The sequence below is a fragment of the Physcomitrium patens genome, chromosome 25 (assembly GCF_059467195.1).
Source record: "Physcomitrium patens ecotype Gransden chromosome 25, ASM5946719v1, whole genome shotgun sequence".
Classification (NCBI taxonomy): domain Eukaryota; kingdom Viridiplantae; phylum Streptophyta; class Bryopsida; order Funariales; family Funariaceae; genus Physcomitrium; species Physcomitrium patens.
The window spans coordinates 7,501,336-7,527,629 of record NC_143434.1 but is presented as its reverse complement, the minus strand read 5'-3'; the positions used below and the strand labels follow the sequence as shown (position 1 = coordinate 7,527,629).

General features: G+C 31.9%; 1 protein-coding gene and 1 long non-coding RNA gene across 4 annotated transcripts; one reads left to right on the top strand and one right to left on the bottom strand.

The window, feature by feature from the left end:
* Window positions 1-6,794: 6,794 nt before the first annotated feature.
* LOC112277486 (putative 12-oxophytodienoate reductase 11) lies at window positions 6,795-8,755 on the bottom strand. Its single transcript, XM_024509882.3, has 3 exons — window positions 8,469-8,755; window positions 8,023-8,297; window positions 6,795-7,847 (listed from the first exon to the last, which is right to left on the bottom strand). The coding sequence occupies exons 1-3, from the start codon at window positions 8,606-8,608 to the stop codon at window positions 7,069-7,071; spliced, it is 1,194 nt and encodes a 397-aa protein (XP_024365650.1). The 5' UTR covers window positions 8,609-8,755; the 3' UTR covers window positions 6,795-7,068.
* Window positions 8,756-8,958: 203 nt separating this feature from the next.
* LOC149986288 (uncharacterized) lies at window positions 8,959-11,330 on the top strand. 3 transcript variants are annotated; one of them, XR_016501055.1, is made up of 2 exons: window positions 8,959-9,257; window positions 10,968-11,330. It is a non-coding gene; the product is annotated as an uncharacterized LOC149986288 (long non-coding RNA). The 3 variants fall into 3 exon arrangements; XR_016501056.1 differs by lacking the exon at window positions 10,968-11,330 and adding an exon at window positions 9,419-10,371; XR_016501057.1 differs by lacking the exon at window positions 10,968-11,330 and adding an exon at window positions 9,419-9,456 and having other exon boundaries at window positions 8,959-9,222.
* Window positions 11,331-26,294: the final 14,964 nt, after the last annotated feature.

Below are 26,294 nucleotides of genomic sequence, written 5' to 3'. Positions count from 1 at the left end.
CTCCTGTTTTTATTTTCTTCAACAAGAAAAAACTTACAATGAGGTGAAAGTTGTCTGGTTGTGAACGAATAACATCGAATAGTTTTCACAATGTCTAATTCATAACATGGCCTTAGATGTTTTGTATTATTCTCCAATAGATATCAAATGTATTTATGGCTACCAACTTAGAAATAATGAGAGTATAAGTAAATGTGAATCAAAATCAGAAAGGCAACATCAACCTTTAAATATTACTACCACTATTTATGTTGATATGTTAAGAGTTCTTTCTTCCAAATGTCTTGATTTTTTTTTGGATTTTGCAAGGGAATTTTTTGTGTACATTTTTTTTTTTTTTTAGGATTTGAATTAGTTAGAAAATATACTTTATTTTAAGAGAAAGAAGAAAAGAATCTCTTTATAAATGTTTATCTTTATATGTCAAGTGCAAAAATGAAAAAAAAAAAACAAAAAAAAAAACAAGTAATCAAACAAATAAACAAAAACAAAAAGTAATATAGTTGTCATTTTTATGCATGTCTATGAATTTGATGTTGAATTTGGTATTTGATCTTGTTCTATATAGGAGTGTATTGTTGAAAGTTTAATATTTACCTTATCAAAGATCCTAATCAAATATAATTCTTCTCTTTAATTTTATATAAATAATACTAGTATATGCTAACTTTGATTTTAGAAGCAATCTTGCTAATATAATTTATAATAAAAAATCAAATTCTAAGTTTTTATTTGTATGCAATAAAATATTAATAATATTTTATTTAAAAAATAAATAAATGAATAAATAAATAATATGTTAAAAAAGATATCAATAGATTATATGAGTGACAACAAAAGATTACAAACAATGGAAAAAGATAGTGCAAAACAATTAAAATAATCAATGGATTAGTGACAAAAGAATTGTAAGGAGTATTAAAGAGGAAAATTTAGAATCAAACTCTAAAACTTTTTGCCAACTACTAAATAATGTTGGCTTTTGCCGTCCAATTCCTCATTGTGTTATTCAACTTAATTTACATTCACTATTATAATTAATTATTGACAATGCGATATTACATGGGGTGCTTAAGTAAAGACTTCAATGCAACATGTTTTAGCATAAGATCAATAATGGTGCGGGCTAAATCCTTATTTTTTGCATATATATTTTTTTTAGTTTTAAAAGTTGGAACTTAAGTTTATATCCTATTGATGGTTGGATCTATTAAATTTGAAAATAAAATATATGTTAATAAAATAGATATAAAAAAATTCTTAATTAATATGATATAACTTTCTTGCACATGTCAAAACTTGTCGCTTATTTAAAGTAATTTATATCTATATTGATATTATTTTGTTAATTTATGGATTAATAAAAAATAATAGATTAGTTAATAAATAATCAATTTGTGTTAATTTTTATTAATAAAATAAAGAATCAAATATAAAATTACTTAAAAATATTTGTAAGGAAAAATACAAGTCAATTTCTTTTAATTAATAAACATAGTCTAGGATCTTCTAATTGGTATATGATAGTTAATAGACATATGTTGTGCTATAAATACCTCTTGTCAATATTTCTCATTTTTTTTGAATTTTTTTGTGCTTGAACAACAAACATAAGTTCTAGTAATACACCTTTTAATTATAAATCTTGAGCAATAAGAAAATTCTAGTAAGAACAAGTTTTGGAGCAATTTGTAAAAATCTCCTATTAACATGGCAAATAAAAACTTCGTTGAATTGTTATACAATGCCATAATGAAGTTGCTTTATTGTTTACAAATTCTTAACAAGTTTTTTGTAATGTCTTCCAACTTGATAAACTACCAAAAGTTTCAATATACAAATCACATTATAGTAGTTGCAATTAGAAATTTAATGATTTTAATTTTATGTAATATATTAAAAATTGATATCCATAAATTTTAAATTATTTTAAATAATGTTGTTATCATGTTATGCAAAAATCGCCTTACAAATGGATTGAGTATTTAGTTGTGGAAGGTTTTGATTTTACCTTGAAGTTAGATTTACAACCCAAAAATAATGCATAAGGTGTTTAAGAACATGTTTATAGCAATCTTGAATAACCTAAGTAAGCTTCTAATTTTACTAAGTTCCTTGTATCAACTTTAAAAAATCTTAAAAAAATCTTATTGCAATCCAATCAATTTTATATAAACCTTAAATAATATTAAATAATCCAAAAAGAATCCTAATCATTTCTTAAAAAATCATAAAAGAAATATTGAAAAAGCCTTTAAAAATCCTAAATAATCCATAAAGAAACCATAATAAAATCATAATCAATTTTAATTAATTCTAAAGAAATTTTAAGTATATCCTAATAGATTCTTAATCAAATTCTAATCAAATTTTAAATAAATCTTAATCAAATCTAAAATAGTTCCAAAAAAAATACTAATCAAACTTTAACTAAATATTTAAAAAATTCCAATAAAATCTTATTTAATCCTAAATAAACTTCAAAAAAAATTTAAAACCTCTATAATCATTAATTCAATTATTATTCTTAATTAAAAAAAATTTAACTTTAAAATCTAATAATTGACAACAAATACAAAATATTTGAAAAGAACCAAACTTGTAGAATAAAAAAATGTTCTTAATCTATTCAAATGTCAACTATCCTCCCTCTCCAACTATAATATAAATTTTCTAATGTTAATAGCTTCTTTTTACATTATTTACTTATTCTCAATAATTTGTATAAAAATTTTAAGCTAAATCAATTACTAGTTTAAAAAAAAATCATTTTAATTAAAATATTAGATTGCTTAAAATCATAGAAAACTTCATTGATCATAAAAATCTAATTTTTGAGATCCTAACTCACTTAGATTTCAATAAACTTTGATTTCATTTTTTAATTAATTTAATTTTAAAACACACATCCAATATAAATATTTTTACAAAAATAATAAAAATTCACCTATAGATTTGCTAAAAAACTCTTATAATTTATAAAAATATTATCTCATTTTTATTTTTAAAAAAACAAAGTCATCCAAAACAACCTTGACTTTGCAAAGCTCTCACAAATTCATTATTTCCTTAAAACCAACACTAAAAGAAACCTTGTCAATTTTGCATTCTAACTTTGCGCTTTGATTAACAAAAGATCCCCATATTTGCCATAGGTGTATGGTTTTGTGCCTTCGGTTTCAATCTTGGTTCATAGTAAGTCTTGAACAAGTATCAATCAAAGGTATTTTTAGTGATTTTTTCTGTAAGATACTCTTTAATTTTAGTTAAAAATACCTATGATATTATTTTTGCTAACCTACTTTGTTTTGTCTTATTTATGGATTTAAAAATTATATAAAAACTCTTTTACAAAAAAATGGCATTAACACTAAATGTTTTTACTACCTCCCTAATTTTACCTATATTTCCTAAAGTAATTTTCTACTACATTTTCAATTAAGTTTTTCTATAATTTTTTTTTTTAATTTTTTTTTTCATCTAATAGCCATGTTACCAAAAAACATAGTGAAATACTTTCATTCCTTTATTTTCAACTAATAAGCATTTTAAGTCCTCTTATCTTACTAAATTATTAAAATAATAGATTTTATTTTAAAATTAAAGTACCAATCATCTTAGTGAGAGCATTATTAATCTCTATTGATAAAATAAAATTAATGATAAGATTAAAGAAGCATCCTACATGGAAAATCTTTAATTTTTTAAAAGTATTATTATTAAAAGTATGATTATAAGAATTAAAAATACTTTCTTAAGCTTTTTCGGTCAAGGTTTACTAATAAGTTCTTCTAAAACACTTGAATTGCTTCTTATTGACGTATTAGCCATTTCTACTCTCTTTTGTCTATAAACCTTGACTTACAAGACATGCTCTTACATATGTGTATCATGTCAATTGCCACTTTCACAAAACCTTTTTGAATCATTATTGATGTTTTTGAATTGCAAAATTTTCTTTAGTGCTGATATTGGCATTTTTTAAAAGTAAAAATTTATAACAATTCTATTAGAAAATATAAAGATAAGTTTTTTGCATCTTAGTAAAGAGTATAGATGTTCTATTATTAAAAGCCTTAATAGAAACATTATTGTCTATGGTAGCAATAACCTTGTACATAAGTTTATTTTTATCAAACTAGATTCTTTGCAAATATTATTTTATTTATTATTCACAAGTTCCATAATAGATTTTTATTTTTATTTTTATTTTTTTGATAAAGAATATAAAAGGTCAAGTATTATAAGAAACCTAATAAGAATCATTGTTCTTCTTATCCTTTCTATCATTTTGTATCTTTATTTTGCACATTTTTAATAGGGCGTGCTTCATCTTGAAAGTCTTAGCTTCTTTTAAAATCCATATTACATTTTTATATGTTCTTAAATGAAAAAAATAGAATAATTAACCAAATCCTCATGTTTAGATACTAGAACAACTTTTCGTCCTAATAAAGATTTAAATTATAATTTTTACTCTTCATTTTATACAATATATATTTCTATTTGTATAAAATTTACTTATTGGTTATTTTTGTATAAATTCAATTTGACTTTATTTTATGTATTTCCAATAAGAAAATCCTAAGTTATATGAAATTCTATTGTTAAATTTATTGGCGATTTCTTTCAATTTTGAATATTTCTTCTACCATATATGTGTTTTTATATATTTCAACAATGCAGGAATTCTATTGTCCTTTGGTAGAGCACAAAAAAACTCTTAAATTTTCAATCCAAATCTTCTGTCATCATAACAGTATTTTTAAATTAATAAATACATTTATAAGTACATTCAATCCTTTATAATACTAACTAATAACAACAATTGTTGTAAACATGGGAGTTGTTATTTTGTCAATAATATTTATTTATCATAATATATATTTTTTTATAATCTCAATGACAAATATTAAAATCCTAAACTTCTAATATTTACAAAAATATAATTAATCCATAAGATATAATAGCAAAATTTCAAGCAAACAATTTTTGACCAACTTGTTTGATAGCAATGCATAAAGAAGAGGTGGCATTAAAATACTTTAATAGTAGCTATTCTTTTTTAATATTGTACAACAATAATTGAATCTTTTCTTCTTACTTATCTCAAATAATTTCTAGTATTCTAGGTTTTATAACAATGTCAATTGCCAAAAAATCTTTAGTAATAAGATTGTGAATTTAAACATTTAAGCTCATAATTTTGATCTAAAATATATATACATATATATATATATATATATATATATATATATTTTTGCAAAATTTAACCAAAAAAACAAAAAAAACAAAAAAAAAATTCGAATTGAATGAAATAATATAGAATTTAGAGTAAGAATTTACATATAACTAAATGATTATGAATAAATTTTGTATAAATATTTTGAAAAATTTATATGTCCAAAAAAAGGTTATTTGTACTTTGGTATTTTTGTCATGCAAAATAAAGTTGGTGAAATGAAGTAGGTAAAAGAGGAACTGTGTAACTATGACTTATTGGATAGAAAAAAGTTTGTAAGAGATGTAATGTAAAAAGTCAGAGTAGAATTAATTGCAAATCAAATATTTTTTTTTAATTTTTAATTTTATATGTTAATGAATATACATCTAAAATAACAGTTGGAAAGAATTAATTTTTTTTGTGAACCCATGATGTTAGATTATCATTATTATTTTATGAATAAATATATATATATATATATATATATATATATAGTAATCTAATTACTGTTACTTATATTTTAATTCGAAAGTTAGAAGGAAGTGGTGTATACAGGATCCTTGTTTTTCTTTTAAAGATTTCTAGGATTTATTTCAAGTTTTCAAGTTTTCTTTTAAGTTATTGATTTTCTATTTTTATTTTTTTAATTAATAGTTGTTTCTAGTAAAAATTACATTTCTTCTGATTTATTTTTTTTAACAATTACCTGATAAAAAATTGTGCTTTTAAAAGTTTACTAAAACTTTTTTTATTATTTTTAACTCATATTCCATAGAAATATTTATATTTTAAATTTAATTTTATCTTCATATTATTTATATGTCATCCGTAAAGACACTATTATTACACTAAATTACGTAATAAATCCTCAAAGGAATAGGACAAAGTTTTTAGTTCAAATTGTATTCAAAGATGGCCATTTTCATAAGTTTGTAAGAATACAATCTTCTTGTCTGGCATTACATTCTACTCAATGAATTATTTTACTTTGGCCATTTGAATTTGATGTTTTTGAAATCTTAAAATACTATTTATGATTGTGATTTCATTAATTCGTTTTGTTCTGATCTGATTTTAATGAAAGTAAATGAAAATTCTTTCTGATACATGTTTTTTTACATGATAATTTAAGACTTGTGTAGTTCTTTAAAAAATCATATTTCAAAGGTGTCTCAAATAGTTTTTTACAACCTTGTGCTGTAATCATAATTCAAAAATAACTTTACATAATTCTTCAACATCAAATGATAATTCTAAAAAAATTGTCTTAGAAATAAAAAATCAAATCAAGATAACCGACATCCTCCTTTCAGTTCCACTAATTGACATACACGATCACATTAAAAAAATCAAAATACTAACTATCTTAGTAACAAATAAAAGAAAAAAAGTGTTAAAAATCTATATTTTGTCAACAGCCCGTTCAAAGTGAAAAATTATATATTTATATATATATATATATATCTGTGATTACCATTAAATGTATATTTAATATATCTTCTACATTTCCAATACAAATACATGAAGGTTATTGAAAACAATTTCATCTATTTTGTAAAACAATAATCGATTCGATAGTTAAAATACTTTCTCTGTCTCGTGAGAATCAATATGATTATAAGATGTAACAACCGCATCTGAAAGAAGAATTTTACATAACCATGAATCTAAACGTGCCTGAGAATCTACCCTAATACCCAATTAATCGTAATTAGCACCAAGTGTGCACGGCATCGCAACAGCCAACTCAGCACAGACGTAAAAATTACCTTAGAAACGTGGCCAATTGGCAAGAGGTGCTGTTGTGTAAGAAAATTATAAACAAAACCATGCAAGCTGACAAATCAAGCTTGCACCACTTCACCGAGGAACGGGTAGTCGGTGTACCCAACAACGGGATCTTGGGTGTAGAATGTCGATCTGTCGTATTTGTTAAGCGGAGCGTTGAGCGCAATTCGCTTGGGAAGATCAGGATTTGCTAGAAACAGTCGGCCGAACACAACCATGTCTGCTTTGCCACTCCGGATGGCTTCGTTGGCATCCTCGCTGCTGTACCCACCTGCAACTAAGAAGTTGCCCTTGTAAGCTTTCCTCATGGGCCACAAGCTCTCCTCGGACTGCACAGTCCTCTCCGGGTGGAACCTGGGCTCCACGCCGTGCAAGTATAGCAGGTTGTATCGGTTTAGAGTCTCGGCGATGTACACCGACAATCCGTTCGGGTCGGAGTCCGATGCATCAACTACGTTCGTGAAAGGGGAGATTCGGATCCCAACCCTGTCGGCGCCGATTTCTTTTGTCACTGCTTCGACGACTTCGACCATGAATCGACATCGGTTCTCCCGAGAACCACCATACTTGTCTGTCCTGTCGTTTATCCCGTCCTTCAGGAACTGGTCGATCAAATACCCGTGTGCGCCGTGAATCTCGACTCCGTCAAATCCTGCTTCCCTGGCATTGCGTGCGGCCTTGCGGAAATGGTCGACGTATTCCGCGACCTCGTCTGTCTCCAAGGCTCGTGGGGTAGAGTATGGGGCCGCTCCGTCCGCTGTTGGCAGGTACACCACGCCCTCCTTGATGGCCTTGTTGGTGGAAGAAGGTGGCGCGGCTCCATTTGGATGATATGCTGTGCACAAGTCAATGCGAAACGCGTGAAATTGAGAACTAAGTCGCTCTGAAAAAAATTTAGGAAGGTTGGGAAACTGAAAACCCCACGCAATTTGATGCTTTGGGCACGAAATTCGAGCAAGCTAGGGTGTCATCTTCTACATGCACAATGTAATCTGCGGCTGATAACTTACAAGTGTGAGAAACCCGGCCGACGTGCCAAATCTGGCAGAGGAAGATTCCACCCTTATCATGTACCGCCTTCACAATCGGTTTCCATGCCTCCACCTGCTCCTGAGTCCAAATTCCTGGAGTATGTGGGTACCCGTTTGAGGTTGCATCGATACCGGTTGCTTCAGTGATGACGAGTCCGCCAGGTGTGGTGCGCTGCGCATAATACAGTGCCGCATGGGAGGGCTGCGGCACACATCCGTATGACCGGCACCTGGTAAGCGGAGCTAGCACAACTCTGCAAACAACGTAAGGCAATTCATCAGCTACAATCAGAAAAATTGTCAAGAGACACAAACCTTCGTAACCTCCCCTTCACGCCCACGATGACAAACCTACGGAACTCAGGACACAGACGCAACCAAAACCGAACTCTGAGCTTTAGGACTCTCGATCAAAAACCACAAACCTGTGCGACAGCTTGAATGGACCGAGCTGGTAAGGCGACAGCAACGGCATTTTCTCCACGTCAACTTGCGGAATGGAATTGTCAGGAATGGCCCCAATGCTGCCCTCAACTGACAACGACGCAGCTGCTCCGTGACCCATCTTCGCAACAAACTGCCAAAGTTCTCCAAACACTGATCTAAAAAACAAATACACTCAACACCTGTTCAAATCACCTGAACTAGTCCAACCTTACACAAAAGCAAATACTTCTCGCTCGTCGTGCAGTTAAATAACACCAATTCGAAAACTGGCAACAGGAATATGAACCACCGATGACCTCACACGACACTTTATAATCCCACAAGGATATCGGCGCAGCTACTGCCGAAAAGGCTTCCAGAATAACAAGAATTCGTCGGAACCAGAGACGGAAAATGCTGGGGACAGAGATTGTGGGGTTAGGAGGGGATGAAATTGCGGGGCCTTTTCAGGAAAGCTCCAGGGGGAGTGGGGGAATTGTGGCGGTTGGTGAGGGAGTGTGAGTGAGTGACCCAGAAGAGGAGGACGCTTCGAAGGAAGCATCGTGGCGTCATCCATCTTCAGGTGAGGCGTGGGCCGTGCGAAGCAGCGCCGGGGGATGGATAGGACCCACCACGAAAAGCTCGTTAGCTGGGTATTGGCCAGAAGCTCCTGGAACATCATTCCGATTGCGGATCTGATTCCGAATCCCGCAACTCACCACGCTGGCGACCTGCGACACGAGGCTACGCCTGGTGCGCATCTCGCATCTTCGTCCACAGCGCTCGCGGTGATGCGTCTTTCTGAATTAGGGTGGGGTGGGGTGGGGTGAGGGGGGATTAGGGTTTGGGGCTCTTGGCATGGATAAATATCTTTTTTTTCTTTTTTTTCTTTTTTTCTCATGTGTGTGTGTGTGTGTATTTATTCTTCTTGTTTGGTTTTGTTTCTTAGTTTAATTGGTGGGAGTTGAATGAGAGCACATATGGGAATTATAAGAGCTTGAACATATGAAAATGAAGTGGATTGGTGAGTTTCTCTTGATTTGACCCTTTCACAAAATTTATGTGTGGTTTTATTGTTTTATGGAATTTTAGGGTGTTTTTATATATTTTATATATTTTTTCATGACAATTTGATTGTTCATTATGATGCTAAATTTATGTTGTAATGAATATTGAAATATATATCTACTAACAACAAGAATATATAAACATATACATACATGATATACATACATGATACACATACATATCTTCAATAAAATAAGATAATAATATTTTAGTATAAATGATTTAAAAAAAATTTAAGCATTGAAATATGTTAAGCCATGATAAGCCAAGAATTAATAAACATATTGGATAGAAGTTTCTAATTGAAGAAAAAAATAAAGATAAAACTAAACAGTTAATATTTTGGCTTTAGGTTTATACTTTTTTGATATAAATTCAAAAAAATAAGGCTAAATATTGTATAAAAATTACTTAAAAAATCTTAAAATATAATTTAAAATATATCAAAAAAATAAAATAGATTAAAACATTAGTATTGATCTATGATTGAAATTGTTGAAATAGTAACAAAAAAACATTGATATTGATATAAGTAAAATCTTTTTGTTTTGTTTCATTTCTTTTTTACAAATGTTGTGAAGTCCTTTTCTCAAATTCAATTAAAATCTGTTTGTTGTCAACATTTCAATTAAATGGTAGTTGAAGGATTATTTATTTATTTATTTTTCTTATTAAAATTTGTGCTCCCAAAATATTTGTACATCACATCCTGATCAATCTTTGACAGTTTCCTTTGCTCTAGTACTTTTATTGCAAGAATTGTGTGGTCTTTATTATCCGATACTCTTTTAACGATACCAACACATCAAGGACATCAACTTGTACATGACTTGTATATCAAATAAAAGAAAAAAACTCAACTAGTTGAGATTTGAATTTTTATTTGTATATATATATATATATATATATATATATTTTTGGGTAAGGCAATGATATTATGCAATAATCAAAAGATTTTAAAATTTGATAAATAAAAAATAAACATAAAGTGCTTTAATAATCTAACATTTGATTAATTACATCTATTTTTATTTTTAATTTTTTTTTACAAAGATACATTTGATTTTTGAAGACTTTAATCATTGTTCAAATTTGATTTTTAATTGAACTTGATTGAAAGGAATTAGGTAAATTTTAAAATATACTTAAAATATTTTAATTATTTTTATTAATATATCAATATTGTATATAAAATTTAAAATCATTGTAATTAATTTTTATTACAAAATCATCAAGCTATTCAATCTTTTTGTATAATTATAATTTTATTTATCTAAAAAAATACAATTGTGATTTTAATTTATATTAACATTGAGCCTTTGCTTTACATTGAATAAAAATAAAATGTAATAATTTCTTGATGACGTTTGTTAATTATCTAATATTTTAGAAAATTTTAAAATGAGTAGAGTGGTTTCTTATTGGAACAGAATGCAACATCTACAAGAGATACTCCTCTTGTTTTTCCTTTCACAGCAATTGTGGGTCAAAACCTTAATAAGCGAAGAGATGAAAAAAAGCATTTAAGTGAAGGAGAAGCTGCCAATTGATGGGAGACAAGTACTAGAAATGAGGACTGAGAGGATGTTAAGTTTAAACATAATTAAATTAACAAAAGAAGAAGAAGAATGTGAACATTGCAATCAATCATGATGTCAATAGACATCATTAAAAAGATAACAAACAATGTAGATGTCAATAAACTTTATCAAATGGGTATCACACAAACAAATAGTAGCTTCAATAAAATATATATATATATATATATATATATATGTATGTATGTATGTAGGTATGTGTGTGTGTATTTAATTTTGATATTTTTGTCTCAATAATTTTATTATAAAAGATCATAATTCAAAACAAAAAAATCAATCAACTTGATATATAATTCTTTTTTTTGTAATTCATAAATCATATATTTTAAATATAAAATATTATCTACTTTTATTTTTAATGTATTTAATATATTTATTTACACAAGATTAAATTTTAAAAATAATTATTACAAAAATTATAGAAATAAAATTACTATACAATGTGTTTAATTAAATTCCAAATTATAATTTTATACATCATAAATTTTATTATTTTTTCTTAATTTTTTATATATATGTGATAATATATATATATATATATATATATATATATATTTTAGCTGAATCTATGTTATTGTTACGAAATCTCAAGAAGTAGATTAGTTGCAAGGCACATGTTGTGTCTAAGTTCATGCCACCTTTCTATATTGGCTTGGTCAAATGTCATTCTTGCACATAATATCATGAGATTTTGCATTAGCTCCATTAATATGGGGCACAAAAAAAACATTGACATAATCATCTAATGTGGTAGCTGTTGTGTAAATTGCGCCCCCTCTTGTACTTGCAAGCTAAAGTTAAGTGCCATATCTAAACCCATGAACTCCTAATTCCTACACTCTTCCTTCTTTACAACATCTAAACTCTAATTTTCCTCCTTTATGTCAATCATCCCTCTCCACTTTTACAACCAATTCTTACACTTTGAGCAGTACTAAGCATTCAATAATGTTCTTTCCGGTCTATACTCAAACTGATTCTCCCTCAAAAACTTCATGTTAGAATTTTATATTTTATTGATCAAAAGTTGAGTTATTTCTTCACTTTTGTTTTGCTTTTACATAACTTTTGATGAAAACAATGAAATATGCAGCCAATCAGAAATGATTTTTGTCTCTTCTAGTTTATTCCATAGATTTATCTCCCTTGAGCTGTTTAATATAAGATATGTGTATATATATATATATACACATGAAAACCTAATTAAAACTATCTTTATTTATTTATCTATTAGACATTGATATATTTTGTACATAAGTAAGTTTTTCTTATCTAAAATTAATGTAGAACTTATAATATACTAAATAAATACTAATTAAATAGCTACAAATATTTTATATTTATATTAATAAAAATAAAATGACTATCAAAATTCTTAAATTCTTATTTTTGTAACATGAAACATATCAAAAGTAATTAAAAATAGTATTACATAAGATTTATATAAAAAATAAAAGAAATAATATAACTTTTTCATTGAAAAATTCTAAAAATTCATACATTTGAAGTTTTAAAAATTTTAAAAATAAAATTTTGTTTCAAAATATTTATTTATTTGAATATATATATATATATATATATATATATATATATACCAATTTATTTTAAAATTTTATTTAAAAATCATTAAATAATTATTACAAGTTAATTTGTGAAAAATAATATTAATATTAATTACATTAAAAAATGAAATTAGAATGTAGAATTTTGAATCGATAAGAATTAATTATCAATTACTCAAAGTGCACTTAAAAAGTTTAAGATACTTTAGGATGATTTTCTGATTTTAAATCAACAAATAAATTAATCAATTTAGATATAAACAGATGTGTTAAATGTAAAAACTTGTTTTGAACACCGTATTCTACAATATATAGTTTATACACATGACAGTTTTAAAAAAATAACTCACAAAAAATACTATTAATAATTTACAATGTTTTACATATAATGCCTTTTTAATAGTATATAATACTAGCATCATTACTCATGTTTTAGGAACTAAACTGTATAATTTAAATTTTTTACAGTATCTTTATTGAGTTTTTTAATGTTGATTTATTTTTGTATATTCATTTTGATTGGAATAAATAATCATTTTTATAATTAAAAGGATTGGATTGATTTTTAATGTAAAATTTAATGTAAAATTTGAAATCTATTTTTTATCTTTACATTATTATCTGTGATAACTAATAGCCTAAAAGTACAACATTGTTTCATTTAATGTCAATAGCTATTTGTTATATTTCCAATGTGGTTATCAGAATGCAATAATTGCTTAGTTCCAAGTAACATATTTTTTAATTATTTTACAAGATGCAAGAAATAAATAAATAAATATATATGTATATATATATATATATATATATATATACACACACACATAAAAATTAAAATGAGTACCTAAAAATTAGTGTTGCATATTTAAAACTGAAACCGAAAAATGATACAATTTCTTTTAGAAAAATAAAAATTGCTATATTTACTATCTTGTTAGCATACATTTTCAAGAACTCGAATTTAACATTTAAACAGAGTAATTGAAATTGTCAATGATTCTTTAGTTAATCTATTTGTATAAAAATTTAATATTATTTTAAAATATTTTTTATGTAAAATGAATTAACTTTATTAAATTATGTAACTTTAAAATAACTCTGGGGAGGTTATTATCTCTTTGACACTTCAGGTCGATGAAGAGTTTCTGAGTCTTGTGATAGCAGGTCAATAGGCGAAAAACCTTAATTTGTCTTGGTTCCGATGTCTGCATCTTGTGGTTCTTATGTCTGGTCCAAGTCATGATGCGTTACATTCTTATACTCCAATTTGTCATCTGTTTCATTACGGTTTTGTTGTGAAAGGATTGAATTTTTTTTGATGATTATTGCACCTCACAGTTTGGTACCAGGAACGGCATCAGCTTGCGTGATAAGCAGAGAGGTTTTGACTGCAGGTTATCCACAACCTCAAGACGATGTTCTGTTATTTCCTCTACAGTGGCCTGAAGGACTCTCTCCAAGCCGTTAGACCTCACGTTCTACTTCTGCCAAACCTGTGTCTGATTCATGCAAGGCTGGAAATGAAAGGCTAAGTTCGATATGGATAGTTTCATTTCCTTGTTATTCTATGGAACGAGTATTTCGTCTCTATGTTAACTCTGACTCTTAGGCATCCAACTTTTGTACCCCTGATATGACTTGGTGATATTCCTTATATGTTCGCCTCCTTGTGATTCTCACATTTCTGAGATTCTAAATCGTCGATGGCGGAAGAGTCTCAAGCAATCTGTAGCGAAGCAGGAAATGGAGGCAACTGCCTTGGTGGTAGATCTTAATGCTAGGATTATGTGGGCACTTTCTGCTTGAGATGGAGGGGATGCAGGTTTGTTGCGCTGTGCGTCTTAGCAAGCTAAATGGCACAAAATCTCATAAGTGAAGCCTGTCAATGAACTCACAAAGCAATCTGTCAGTGTCAAGGATGCGTTTAGGGAGCTCGTTACCTTGCAGTCTGGTAGAATTGCCTTCCAAAGCTCAGTTGTAGTCAGAAGTTGAAAACCTGGTGAACTGCGGTATTTTCCAAAGAGTGGAAGTTAGAAAGAGTGACTAACTTTGATTAAAAGCGTGATAATGAAATTTTCTTTCGTTGAGAGCCAGCCGCAAACGAGTCGTTCAGGTGTGGACGTTGGATTACAGGCCCATTGCAGGGATTTTGAGGATAATGAGAAAATGGTGGATCAACATTTAGAGGAACTCAAAAAATAGCAAAAGGAGTTTAAGAATAGGTATAGAAATTTATACCCTTGCAAGATCACTAAGAGTGATAGTTCTTTAGCACGTAGATGCATTTATTTTTATTAATTTTAGATTACTATGCTTCCATTTAAGGTTAGACTTTATGACTCTTCTTGATGATTTTAAATAGAATAAATTAATTGTTTTTTAGTATATTCTAATGCTATTAAGTTTTTAATGTCAAATTTTTTTATTTTTATCACTCTTCTTGATGTTTATAAATAGAATAAATTAAAATTTTATTATTATATTTTAATGCTATTAAGTTTTTAATGTCATTTTTTTGGTTTTTTAGTGAGAGTGATACAAATGAGATTGAAAAGTATAAAAACAACAAAAATAAAAGCACAAGACATCAATAATATGAAAATTTAACAAAATAAATAAATAAAAAAAGACATTCATGCTATTCAATCAAAATTATATTATATGATATAAAGGAATGTAAGTTTAATATAATAATAATATTTTTTTATTGTAAATTAAAGATGTTACTAAAGCTACCATAATTTTTACTCTTGCTACTATTAAAATAAATTATGTCAATATTCTCTCAAATTTTGTGGCAGCAATGCCAAAATATACAAATAAGACATGTTTGTCTTCATGATGGTCAATTTTTTTGAATTGATTTGTTTCTCAACTTGAATGAAGTTAGATTATCTTTGTATTGAAGGTTTTTACTTTCTTTTACCTCAATGATTTCTCTTCTCTCTTCTTATTGTAATATCCTAAAATATTTAGATACATTAACTCCCAATCTTAAAGATGTTTAGTTTGGCTTACCACTTCTTTTGGACTATATTCTTAGAAGTTTGGATTTTGACATTAGGAACCTATCTTATCAAGTGTACTTAACTAATATATTAATTTTATCTTTGCTTCATTTATAAGAGCAAGCTTAAATTTTTTTCAATCTATCTTACTTAGAACCTAAATTGTGGTGGATGATAGATTGTTCTTCAATTGTTATTTCTTTCTATCTTTTTTTGTTTGTTCTTTTTCCAAACTTATCTTCTTTATCTTCTAGGAGCCTCTTGTTCAAATTTTATAATAAAATAATGGATAGACATTGAAATATCTTCATAATTCTAAAAAAAATAAGTATATATTCTTTTCCTTCAAAGTATGCCATAAAATTTATCTAAATCTAATAATAGTATAATAATAACATTTCTACTTTAGGCTTTGACTTCCAAGTTATATTTAAAATCAATTTGGAATATCAAGTCAAAGGCTTTTTCACAATATCAATAACTCTTTAGAATATTGTAGCAATATAATTAATGAAAGATGTGATTGTCATTTTACTTATTCTATAATTCCTTTCAGAATAAATCTGTATATGAGAATTCGAACACAAGGAAAGACTAAGCGCATGAGTTTCACTTGTTAGGGTCACACAATTAATTGTATTCCAAACCACTAAAACACTAAGAAACACTACAATGCTTCCTCCCAGTAACAATACTCCTTCATCAACTGATAACCACAATGTGCAACCTTGCACTCCCAAAAGACCACCTAAAACTCAATAAATTCCATCCAATATCAGGAATAATAGACTTCACTCCAACCAATCTGAATTCATAGAATTCCTGTAATCACAGACTTTCTCTATCAAAACACACACACACAACTCTCAATAAACAACAATCATAATCTTCCATCCATAATCAATCTTCCAATAACTTCTCATATAATTCAATCACTCAGTACTCCAATTACATAATCAATAACTCATAAATCAATCTCTGATTTATTCCACAGACTCACTTCTCAGTATTCAGAAACTATCCATTAGTCTTCAACAACAAAGAAAACAAAAGAAATAAAGAGGAAGCACCTAGCTTAACCTCGGCTCATGACTATCATAGTTTGGCCCCCCCAACAAACTTCTACAACTCCTATATAGTTGCTATTGATTTCCAGATTCTAACCGTAATCCTATAATAACCGCTTTTAATAACTGAATCAATCATCCGTCTTCTTAAACCGACTATTCTATGGACTATTAATCTATTTTATCAATATCTTACAAAAACGAACTAATATCTATTCTACATAGCCTCACTCCTATCTGTGCAGTGTCTTCGCAAACACACAATTGATTCCTATCTAAAAACTACTTAATCAAACTCTATAAAATTACTAATTCCTCTAGCCCACCTAATTAATCATTTGCTACATTATCGAATGTAGGTTCTACTGATTCTAGTTCTAAATTAAAATTTTTCTCCTCTTCCAATCCATCCATCGGCTCCTTGCTCAATTGATTTGATAGATCTTCATTATACTCATCCAATTCATGGACTTGAGCCTCCAGTTTCAAGATCTTGGCATCACGGAGTTCCAATTGATGCTGCTGCTGACTCATCCATTCTAGAACATCTTCAATTGACACTTGAGACTGGCTTTTCACTGTTAATTCTTCCGTCAATTTTGTCACCTCAACTTGTAAAAATTTGATTTTGGACCTCAACTTCTTCGTTTCGCATCTGGATTGGTGACTCAATGCTTCTTTCTCTTTCATCAATAACTCTGCCTTGTCTCCTTCCGTATGCAACTGGCATTTGAATTTCTCCCATTCTAAATCCCATGTCTTGCGATTGTGGATCAATTCGTCCCATTGTCCTTCTACAATCCATAAGATGTATTCTTTTTCTTTCGTCCAAGACTCATATTGGTGAATCCATTTTCGCTCCAATACCAGCTTGGATTCCCCAATTTTATTTATCGTCTGTTCTTGCTCTTCATTTCTTCAGTTTTACTCTGATATTACCTTCTTACTATCCTCTAAATTCCGTTTGCTACTGCCTTCTACATCCAGTGCTCACACCATACAATATATTTGTGAAATGTACTTTAATAAAGCATTCTTAAGAAGTATTCCTTCTGGCAATCGACCTTGTGGAAATGCCAACTGATTAATATCCATCGAAATTGGGATTTCATTCTCCTCCTCCACTGCTAAACGAATTGGAATCCATTCTGATTCAATAACTGGAACAACCCCTTGTGCCATTGTATGACTTGACTCCCTAATTTTGTGTATTATATCTGCGGTATTGACATTTTGTACTAACAAATTTCGTTCTTTTTGTAGAGGCACTGATATTGGTACTGATACATGACTTTCTTCTAGTGGCATTGTTTGATGCAATGTGTGCATGATCACAGCATACATATATTTGGAACAAAGTAAATAAGTGAATTTTTTCAATTTCTACTTAGCTTCTATTTCTACATGAATACGAGTGGCTATGTATGCTGCCCAGTTGAACACCATCCCTTCCAGCGCCCCTACTACTGCATAAAATAACCGTTTGGATATATATGTAGGGTGTCGGTACAATCCTAACCGCCTCACCACAAAATAGAACTATCCCACGAGTTCTGGTGAAATTATCTCAATAGTCCGCCAACCTTGGCTCCTCTCAAAGGCTGACATACCTCCCTTGAAATATCTTCTTGGACTGAAGTCGCTTAAGTCATCAGCTCCTACCGCAATTTCTCTAATGGGAAGACAAAGTACCTTCTCCAAGATTATTCTATCAATCCCAATAATTCACCCTTGTACCACACTCGATCCATCTTCCGGGTCGTAATTCACGATATATTCCTCCACTAATGACACATTAATTGATGGTAAGTGATCTGACAAGTGTAAAAACTAGAACAACTACACATTCCGAAAGTCTTTTATTCTTTTTGGCGTCTAGCAGATATCCAACTTCATCGGCTCCATATTGGTAACGATTATCATAGAAGGTGGTTTTGATGCGCATCTAGCTCTCACATTTTGGCCATTGTCCTCTTTGTCTGTAGCTCGCTTTGTACTTTCAATTTCCATGACGCTCCCTCTCTCAAACTCTTAACTGAAATTACTACATTCACAAATGTAAAAAATACAAGAAATAGCAATCTCAGAAAACAATCAAGAATGACAACACAGAATGACCTCTAACTGGTGCCCCACTCCTATTCTCTTACTATCAGTGATCATGACAACATGTTATCCATACTATCCATTTCTCACCTCCGTCCCATCTGATACATTAATAATTACTAACTATCTTTTCAGTCGCCTCTACACCCTAACCCACTTATACCATACTTAGGTCTACCTTATGTTCATTCGAAGGCACCCCTCCAAAAAATGAAAACCCGCCTCAGGTTTAATGTATTACATAACCGTAATTAGTTCCCCTTAATGCGGGTACTGAAGCGATGGCCCATGAAATCTTCCAATTGAATAGACCCATTGGAAAAACCTTCAATCATCCGATACGGCCCATGCCAATGAACTTGAAATTTTCTTGGAAAATGATTAAATTGGCTATCATACAATAATACCAAATCATTGGGCATAAAAATCTTTGGACATTGTGATTGCTCGTTTTACTTATTTCGGAAGAAACCTCCCAGCATAAACCCATATAGGGGGATTCAAACACAGAGAAAGACCATGTATATGAGCTCCAATTGTTAGGGTCACGTAATTAACCGCTACTGCTGAATGCTTACCATATCGAAGAATACTTAACTTTTCCTCCTACTGTCCATTCTTTCATATCAATACAATAACATCCATAACAACGATTTCAGTACCCTATGTAATTCACAAACACACAAGCTTATCCCAAACCCTGGAATAAACAACTTCCAATCCTGAGAATCTAATCAAGATAATTCCTTTGATTACAATTCCTCTCCACTAAACTTACAATCTTGCGATAAATTGTGACTGGAAACTTCCATACGTCCTTAATCTTTCACAACAATTGATAAACAGTGATCCATAAACAACTTCGTAAATCAAACATTAATTCATTAAATCGATTCTCTTTACTAGAATCAACACTAACACAAAAGATACAAGAAAACTAAGAAGAAGAGATAGTACCAAGCTTATCTCCGGCTCAGTACTATCGCAGTCTGGCCCTCGGCTTACGACTCTCACAGTCTGGCATTTTCTTCCCCTCTCCCATCCTCCTTATACTACCCCGAGATACCAACTCCTATACTACAGATGATAATTATTTTTCCTGACTATTCATCCATTCTACTTGCTGAACCACCTTTTCAGCAGTTATCTATCCCTGTTTACACTATGCACTAAGTATCTACATTCTGAAAATAACTACTTATTCTACATAGCCCCACTCCTAACTGTGCAGCATCCTCGCAAACACTCAATTGATACCTATCTAAAAATTATCTAACAAAACTCTACAAAAATTGCGATCCCTTTGGCCTATCTAATTAATCAATTGCCGCAATATCTGTTATTGGTTCCATCGATTTCGGTTCCAACTGCAAATCTTCATCCTCCTCCAATCCTTCCATCGGCTCCTACCTCAACTGAGCTGAAAGGTCTTTATTGTACTCGCCCAGTTCACGAACTTGAGCTTCCAATTTCAAGATCTGGGCATCTCTCAATTCCAATTGGCGTTGAAAGTGACTCCTCTCTTCTGGAACTTCGGGAACTGGCAACGTCGATACTTGTGCTTGACCAATATTGACTAAAACCTCTGCCAATCTTATTACCTCGACGTTCAAGGCATCAATTTTAGCCCTTAACCGTGCCGTTTCACATCTATATTGGTCACTCAATACCAATTTCTCTTGCGCCAATAACTCGGTCTTTTCTCGTTCCATTACCAACTGACCCTTTGCTTTTTTCAGTTCGAAAATTAAATTACTGTGAACCCGGAATAGTTCTTGCTTGTGGGTCTCTACCATGCGTCCTCTTTCTTTGTCCCAAGCTCCTCACTGTTAACTTTTATTTGGAACTACTATTCTTGAAAACATAAGAAATATAATAAAATGGCACTCTAGCCAACCCAAAACAATACCACAGAATGACTTTAACTCGTGCCCCACTCCTATTCTTTACTACCTGGTGATAATACCAATATGTTACCCATACTGTCCGTGAAAGGTAATGAGAAGTAATCTTTCTTGGTGGCCGCATTAAGTTTTTGAAAATCCTGACAATTTCCATTCTTTTTCTGTACCATCACGATTGGCGACACCCATGTACTATGCAGAACAGGATAAATAAAATCCACGTCGAGAAGTTTATCCAATTCCTCTTTCACTAAAAAGAAATATTTTGGATTAAGCCGATGTTGCCTCTGTCGTACTGGTTTAGCGTTCTCTTCTAAAATGATATGATGCTCACAGACTTCAGCAGAAATACCTTTTAAATCATCATAAGTATAAGCAAAAGCGGATTTATGATGTAAGAAAAATTCGGTCTAGCAGGTCAACTCTTGTTCCTTAATACCTTCGTAGACCTTAATTGTCCGAGGTTCTGCTGTGGTCGCCAAGTTGATAGTTTGACATAAAGGTGCAACAACGATGTTCTGTTTCAACCCCCGCGCTGGTTTAAAGTCAGTCGGTAAGTTCGACATGTATGAAGTACTGAATCCTGTGCCAAGGGCACTAATATGGTACACATCATATTTGGTCATCCAATCAATACTAACATAATCCGAGTTTTTCGAGTCCGTCAGGTATATCAAATACTCCCTTAGATCTCTACATTAGTACATCACTCCAGGGTGTAGTGCTGCCTCGACGGGCGCCTCCGTAATTGGTGCTACTGCATTGTCATCGGAGCTAAGCTCATCGTCCAACGTTAATTCAAATGCTGGCAATTGAGACTCCCCGTGATAGTGTACTGGATACATTTGTAACACCATTTTGTCTCTACCCTTGCCAATTGTCAAAGTATCCCGACCCCAATTGTTCTTGGCCTTTGTTTGATATAGCCAGTGTCGTCCCAATAAAATTGGATATGATAAAGTTGAACTTTGTAGCCGAAAGACGATATAGTCAATTGCATATGTAATATCAACAATTATAATTTGAACACTCCATAAAAATATCCATTAATTTAACCCGGCTATGATTTGCCATCTGTAATACCAATATCGTGGATACTAAGTGTTCCAAATCTAAAGCATCCATTGTATCAGCGTTCATTAAATTGACACTGGAACCACCATCCACCTGAATATCTGAGATTATAATATCGTCAATCGAAACATCGATGGTTGATGCATCTGGGTCAAGGTTCAAACTGACTTCAGAAACTTCTTTATTACGTTGTCGATGCCATGTTAACGATGAATTCAATATAGAACGGTACTCTGGTGCGACCGCTAGAAGTTGCTTTATAAAAATAGAAGGCCAAATAGCATCCAGATCCTTCAATATATTATAGGATTTCATATTTAGGGTAATGCCCAATGCTTTCTTTCTTTTCATTGATTGGAGTTTAACTCCTTGAGGTAAGATATTCTTTCGCCCTGGACTCAGAATTGGAACAACAGATGGAGCTTCTTTGGAATTCAAGCCTCCTAGAAGATCTTTCAATGGACAAGACGTTTTCTGGAACGGCATCGAGAAGAAAACAACTTGAAATGAATCTGAAGCCTCCGTTGTCGTATTACGTGCTTTCTTGCTCGAGAACGCGCCGGGCGTCTAGCTGTAGAAGGTAGTATGGAGATTCGCTAATATTCAAACAGTCTATCGGTTTTTGACTGTTGGAATATAAACAACTGCAAGAATACACCGTAAATCTATACGGATGCCCTTCGACTGCTCGCCGAAGTCCTTTTTATCCCAGTCGATAGGTCTCTAGATGTTACAGAGAACCCCGAACAACCCAAACTGCTAATCTTCGATACCGCTTTATACTCACGATCTTGTATCCACTGACTGTCTCATTAGATTAACCCAATAAATTTCATTCACTCCGCATACTCAATCCTATAGACACCCTTTTAATTCTTCATCACAGACGTAACTCAATTTTATAAAACAGTCAAGAGTAATCAAACCCACTTCATTAAAAATCTCGATTCACTATTACAACACTGACTTCAGCAACGATTGCTTCAGTCTTCCCAAAACCCTATGAAGAAAAAAAACCCAATTCTCTGTCTTTTATCCCCGCCCGAAGCATGAAGCTAGCCCTCCGATCCTTCAAAAATCCCTCCCAAAAACTTATCTCTCTCCCCCCTTCATTTCTTAACCTTAATTCTGAATTTCTTCAATCTTCCATCTTGGATCCGAAATTGGCTCCCACCGTCAGAGCTTGGATCTGAAATTGGCTCTCGCCATCAAAGCATTCTCCTCCATTTTTACCTTTAAGAGATCCTTTTACCGAAAGGACGTTCCCGGAACAGCACAAAGGACGGAACAACTTGAAACGGAATCGAAGCCCCGTAATCGGGACCACATTGAGTCGCCCGACCAATTCAGGTCTCATATTAGGTAAGAGTCCAGTAGTAAGACTCGGATGTTCCCGTCATTGGATCAAATTGGTCCTTTGCGTCAGATTGGGTGAGGCCCGTAGTAAGACCTGGATTTTCCCGTAATTAGACTGCATTGGGTTGCCCAATCAATTTAGGTGTCATATTCGGTAAGAGGACTTGGATTGGATGTCTTGATATTGGATCCAATTGGCTCTTCGAACCAGGCTCACCCGTCGTTGAATTAGTCCTTCTCTTTTCTGCTGACTCTCGTTATTGGAATCGAATGGAGCATTTTAGTATGCCCCGGTTGACTGTAATGGAGTGACTCACCCTAGCCTCCCAATATTTGCACTGGAATTGGTCGTTGCTCCCAATATTCGAGGTAACTAAATATTAATAAAAGTCCCCTTTCTTTATATTTTCACGGTATACTCGTGTTACAACACGACATCCACCCCCTCTGAACTTGTGCATCCTCCGGTATGCACCAATTTATCCAATTGCTGTTTGTTTTAGAATATATCTTCTACATCTTTGTCCAGTTCATCTTTGTCACCTTCATTATCCAAATCACTTTAATCTTCTTGCTGCTGAATCTCTATACCTTCATTAAGGTCTTCCATATTCATCTCTGCGTGTCTTCGTTTAAATATTTTTACTCGCTTCTCTGCAATTGGTATTTTCAATTTCGTACCATCTAACTCCCGTAATGAGTAAGTTGCATTATCATGAACAGTTGTTATTACATATGGTCCAAACCAACGTTTTAAAAATTTCCGCAAAGTACTATGTTGATTATCCAGACTATTGTCATAAACAAGTACCCAGTCACCTTCCTCGATTGCTTTAGGTCTCAATCGATGTTGCTTATCAAATCGCGCCTTGTTTTGTAACCTTGCTCTTTTTAACCTTTCCAATGCTATTTGCACATCTTTCGATCTTTGCTCCAATTGTCGAATCCTAATAGCCAGAAGTTCTTCTCTTGTCAATCCATCTTCCTATGGTAGCATACTCCAAGTAAGTACCTTTTCTTCAATCGGCATAATTGGTTTTCGACCTGTCATAAGTTCTACTGGCATATATCCTGTCACCGAACTATGTGTTGTTCGATCAGCCCATAATGCAAATGACAAAAGCCGTGGCCATTCTTTAACTTTCCCATTACAAGCTTTAACTAATGCTTTCACAATCGGTGGGTGACCACGTTCGCTTTTTGCATTCCCTTCCAGATTATAAGCAGTAGTCAGTGATAGTTTAACTCCACATCTTTCAAAGAACTTACGAGCTTCTTGTGCATTTAATTCTCCACGATTTGCAGTGATTTTTCCTACGCATCCGTAGCGGCAAATGACATCTTCAAGCAAAAACCTACAAATCCCCTCTGTAGATTTTGTCCTCAATGCTCTTCCTTCTACTTGATTTGATAAATCTTCACGAGCTAAAACCAAATATCTCATCTACCATAACCCAACTGGCATAATAACCAAATCAACAACCCATTTAAAATGAATAGCCAGAGGATACGTAGGATGAAGACCATCTCGATGTCGGATATTAGAATACGATTGACAGATTTCACATGACTCTACAAATGAGAGCACATCTCGATACATATTTTTCTACCAATATCGTTCCTTGAGTTTAGCAAAAGTAGCTCAGATTTCTCTATGCCCTGCCCATAAACTATCATGAAACTCCTTTAATAATTTTAGTTTTTCTTCGTTTTTGCCTATCACTTATTGTGGCATCCCAATTCCTTTCTTCGGTCTCTTCCATAAGAATCCATCTCGAAGTAAAAATCCATATGCTTTTTTTCTTATTTGTTTGAATTTTTCTGTAAATCAATTCTCTTGCTTAGTCATGGTATTCAAGTAATGACCAATATCCAAAAATTCTCCTTCATAAGATTCTTCAAGAAATAGCTTATCTTCCCTGTTGAGATTTGATATTGAATAGAATTTCAATCCGACGTCATCAATGTCTTCAACCATTTCGTCCTCTCTCTCGTATCTTGCTCAAGATAGCATGTCTACTACTAAATTGTCCTTCCCAGTAACATGCTTAAATTCCAGATTTAGTGACTTAATATAAGCAATCCATCTCAACATTGCAATATCTGGCGTTGAACAGTTAATAATCATTCCAAGCAATGGCAAGCAATCTATTTCAATTACTACTACTGCCCCAATCAAATAGTCCTTTTCAGCTTTCATAACCGAAACAACTTCCCAAAGTTCTCTTTTGACTTGCGAATATGCACGCTAACGAATACTTAAAACTTTAGCCCCAAATCGAACTGCAAATCTATTTCCATTTGAATCATCTTGACCCACAGCCCATCCAATGGCAATTGGACTAGCATCCACAGTAAGAATCACTAGTCTATTGCACTTATAATCAACCTTCCTCAATATTGGACATGACATCAATAATTTCTTCAATCTTTGCATTGCATGAATATGCCTTTCTTCCCATTTAAATCGGTAGCCCTTGCGTAACAGTTCATATAATGGATCCGCTATGTGAGCATAATGAGGGATCCAGATTCGATAAAATACACATGCACCCAAAAACCTGCAAACCTCTGTTAAAGAATCACAATCCTCTTTCATCCTTCCAATTGCATCAACTTTAGTCGGATCTGCTTTTCTTCCGTAAGATCCACATAAATGTCCAACAATCACAACCTCTCGTACTCCAAATACGGTGTCGTGTTGTAACACGAGTATACAGTGAAAATAAAAAGAAAGGGGAATTTTATTAATATTCAGTTACCTCGAATATTGGGAGCATCGACCAACTCCAGTACAAATACTGAGTGGTCAGGTTCAGTCACTCCGTTACAGTCAGCCGGGGCATACTGAAATGCTCCATTCGATTCCAATAACGGGAGTCAGCAGGAAGAGAAGGACCAATTCACACGACGGGTTCGAGGAGCCAATTGGATCCAATTTCGATAATCCAATCCGGGTCCTCTTATCCAATATGAGACCTGAATTGGCCGGTCAACCCAATGCAGTCTAATTACGGGGAATCCAGGTCTTACTACGGGTCTTAGCCAATCTGATGCGAGGACCAATTTGACCCAATTACGG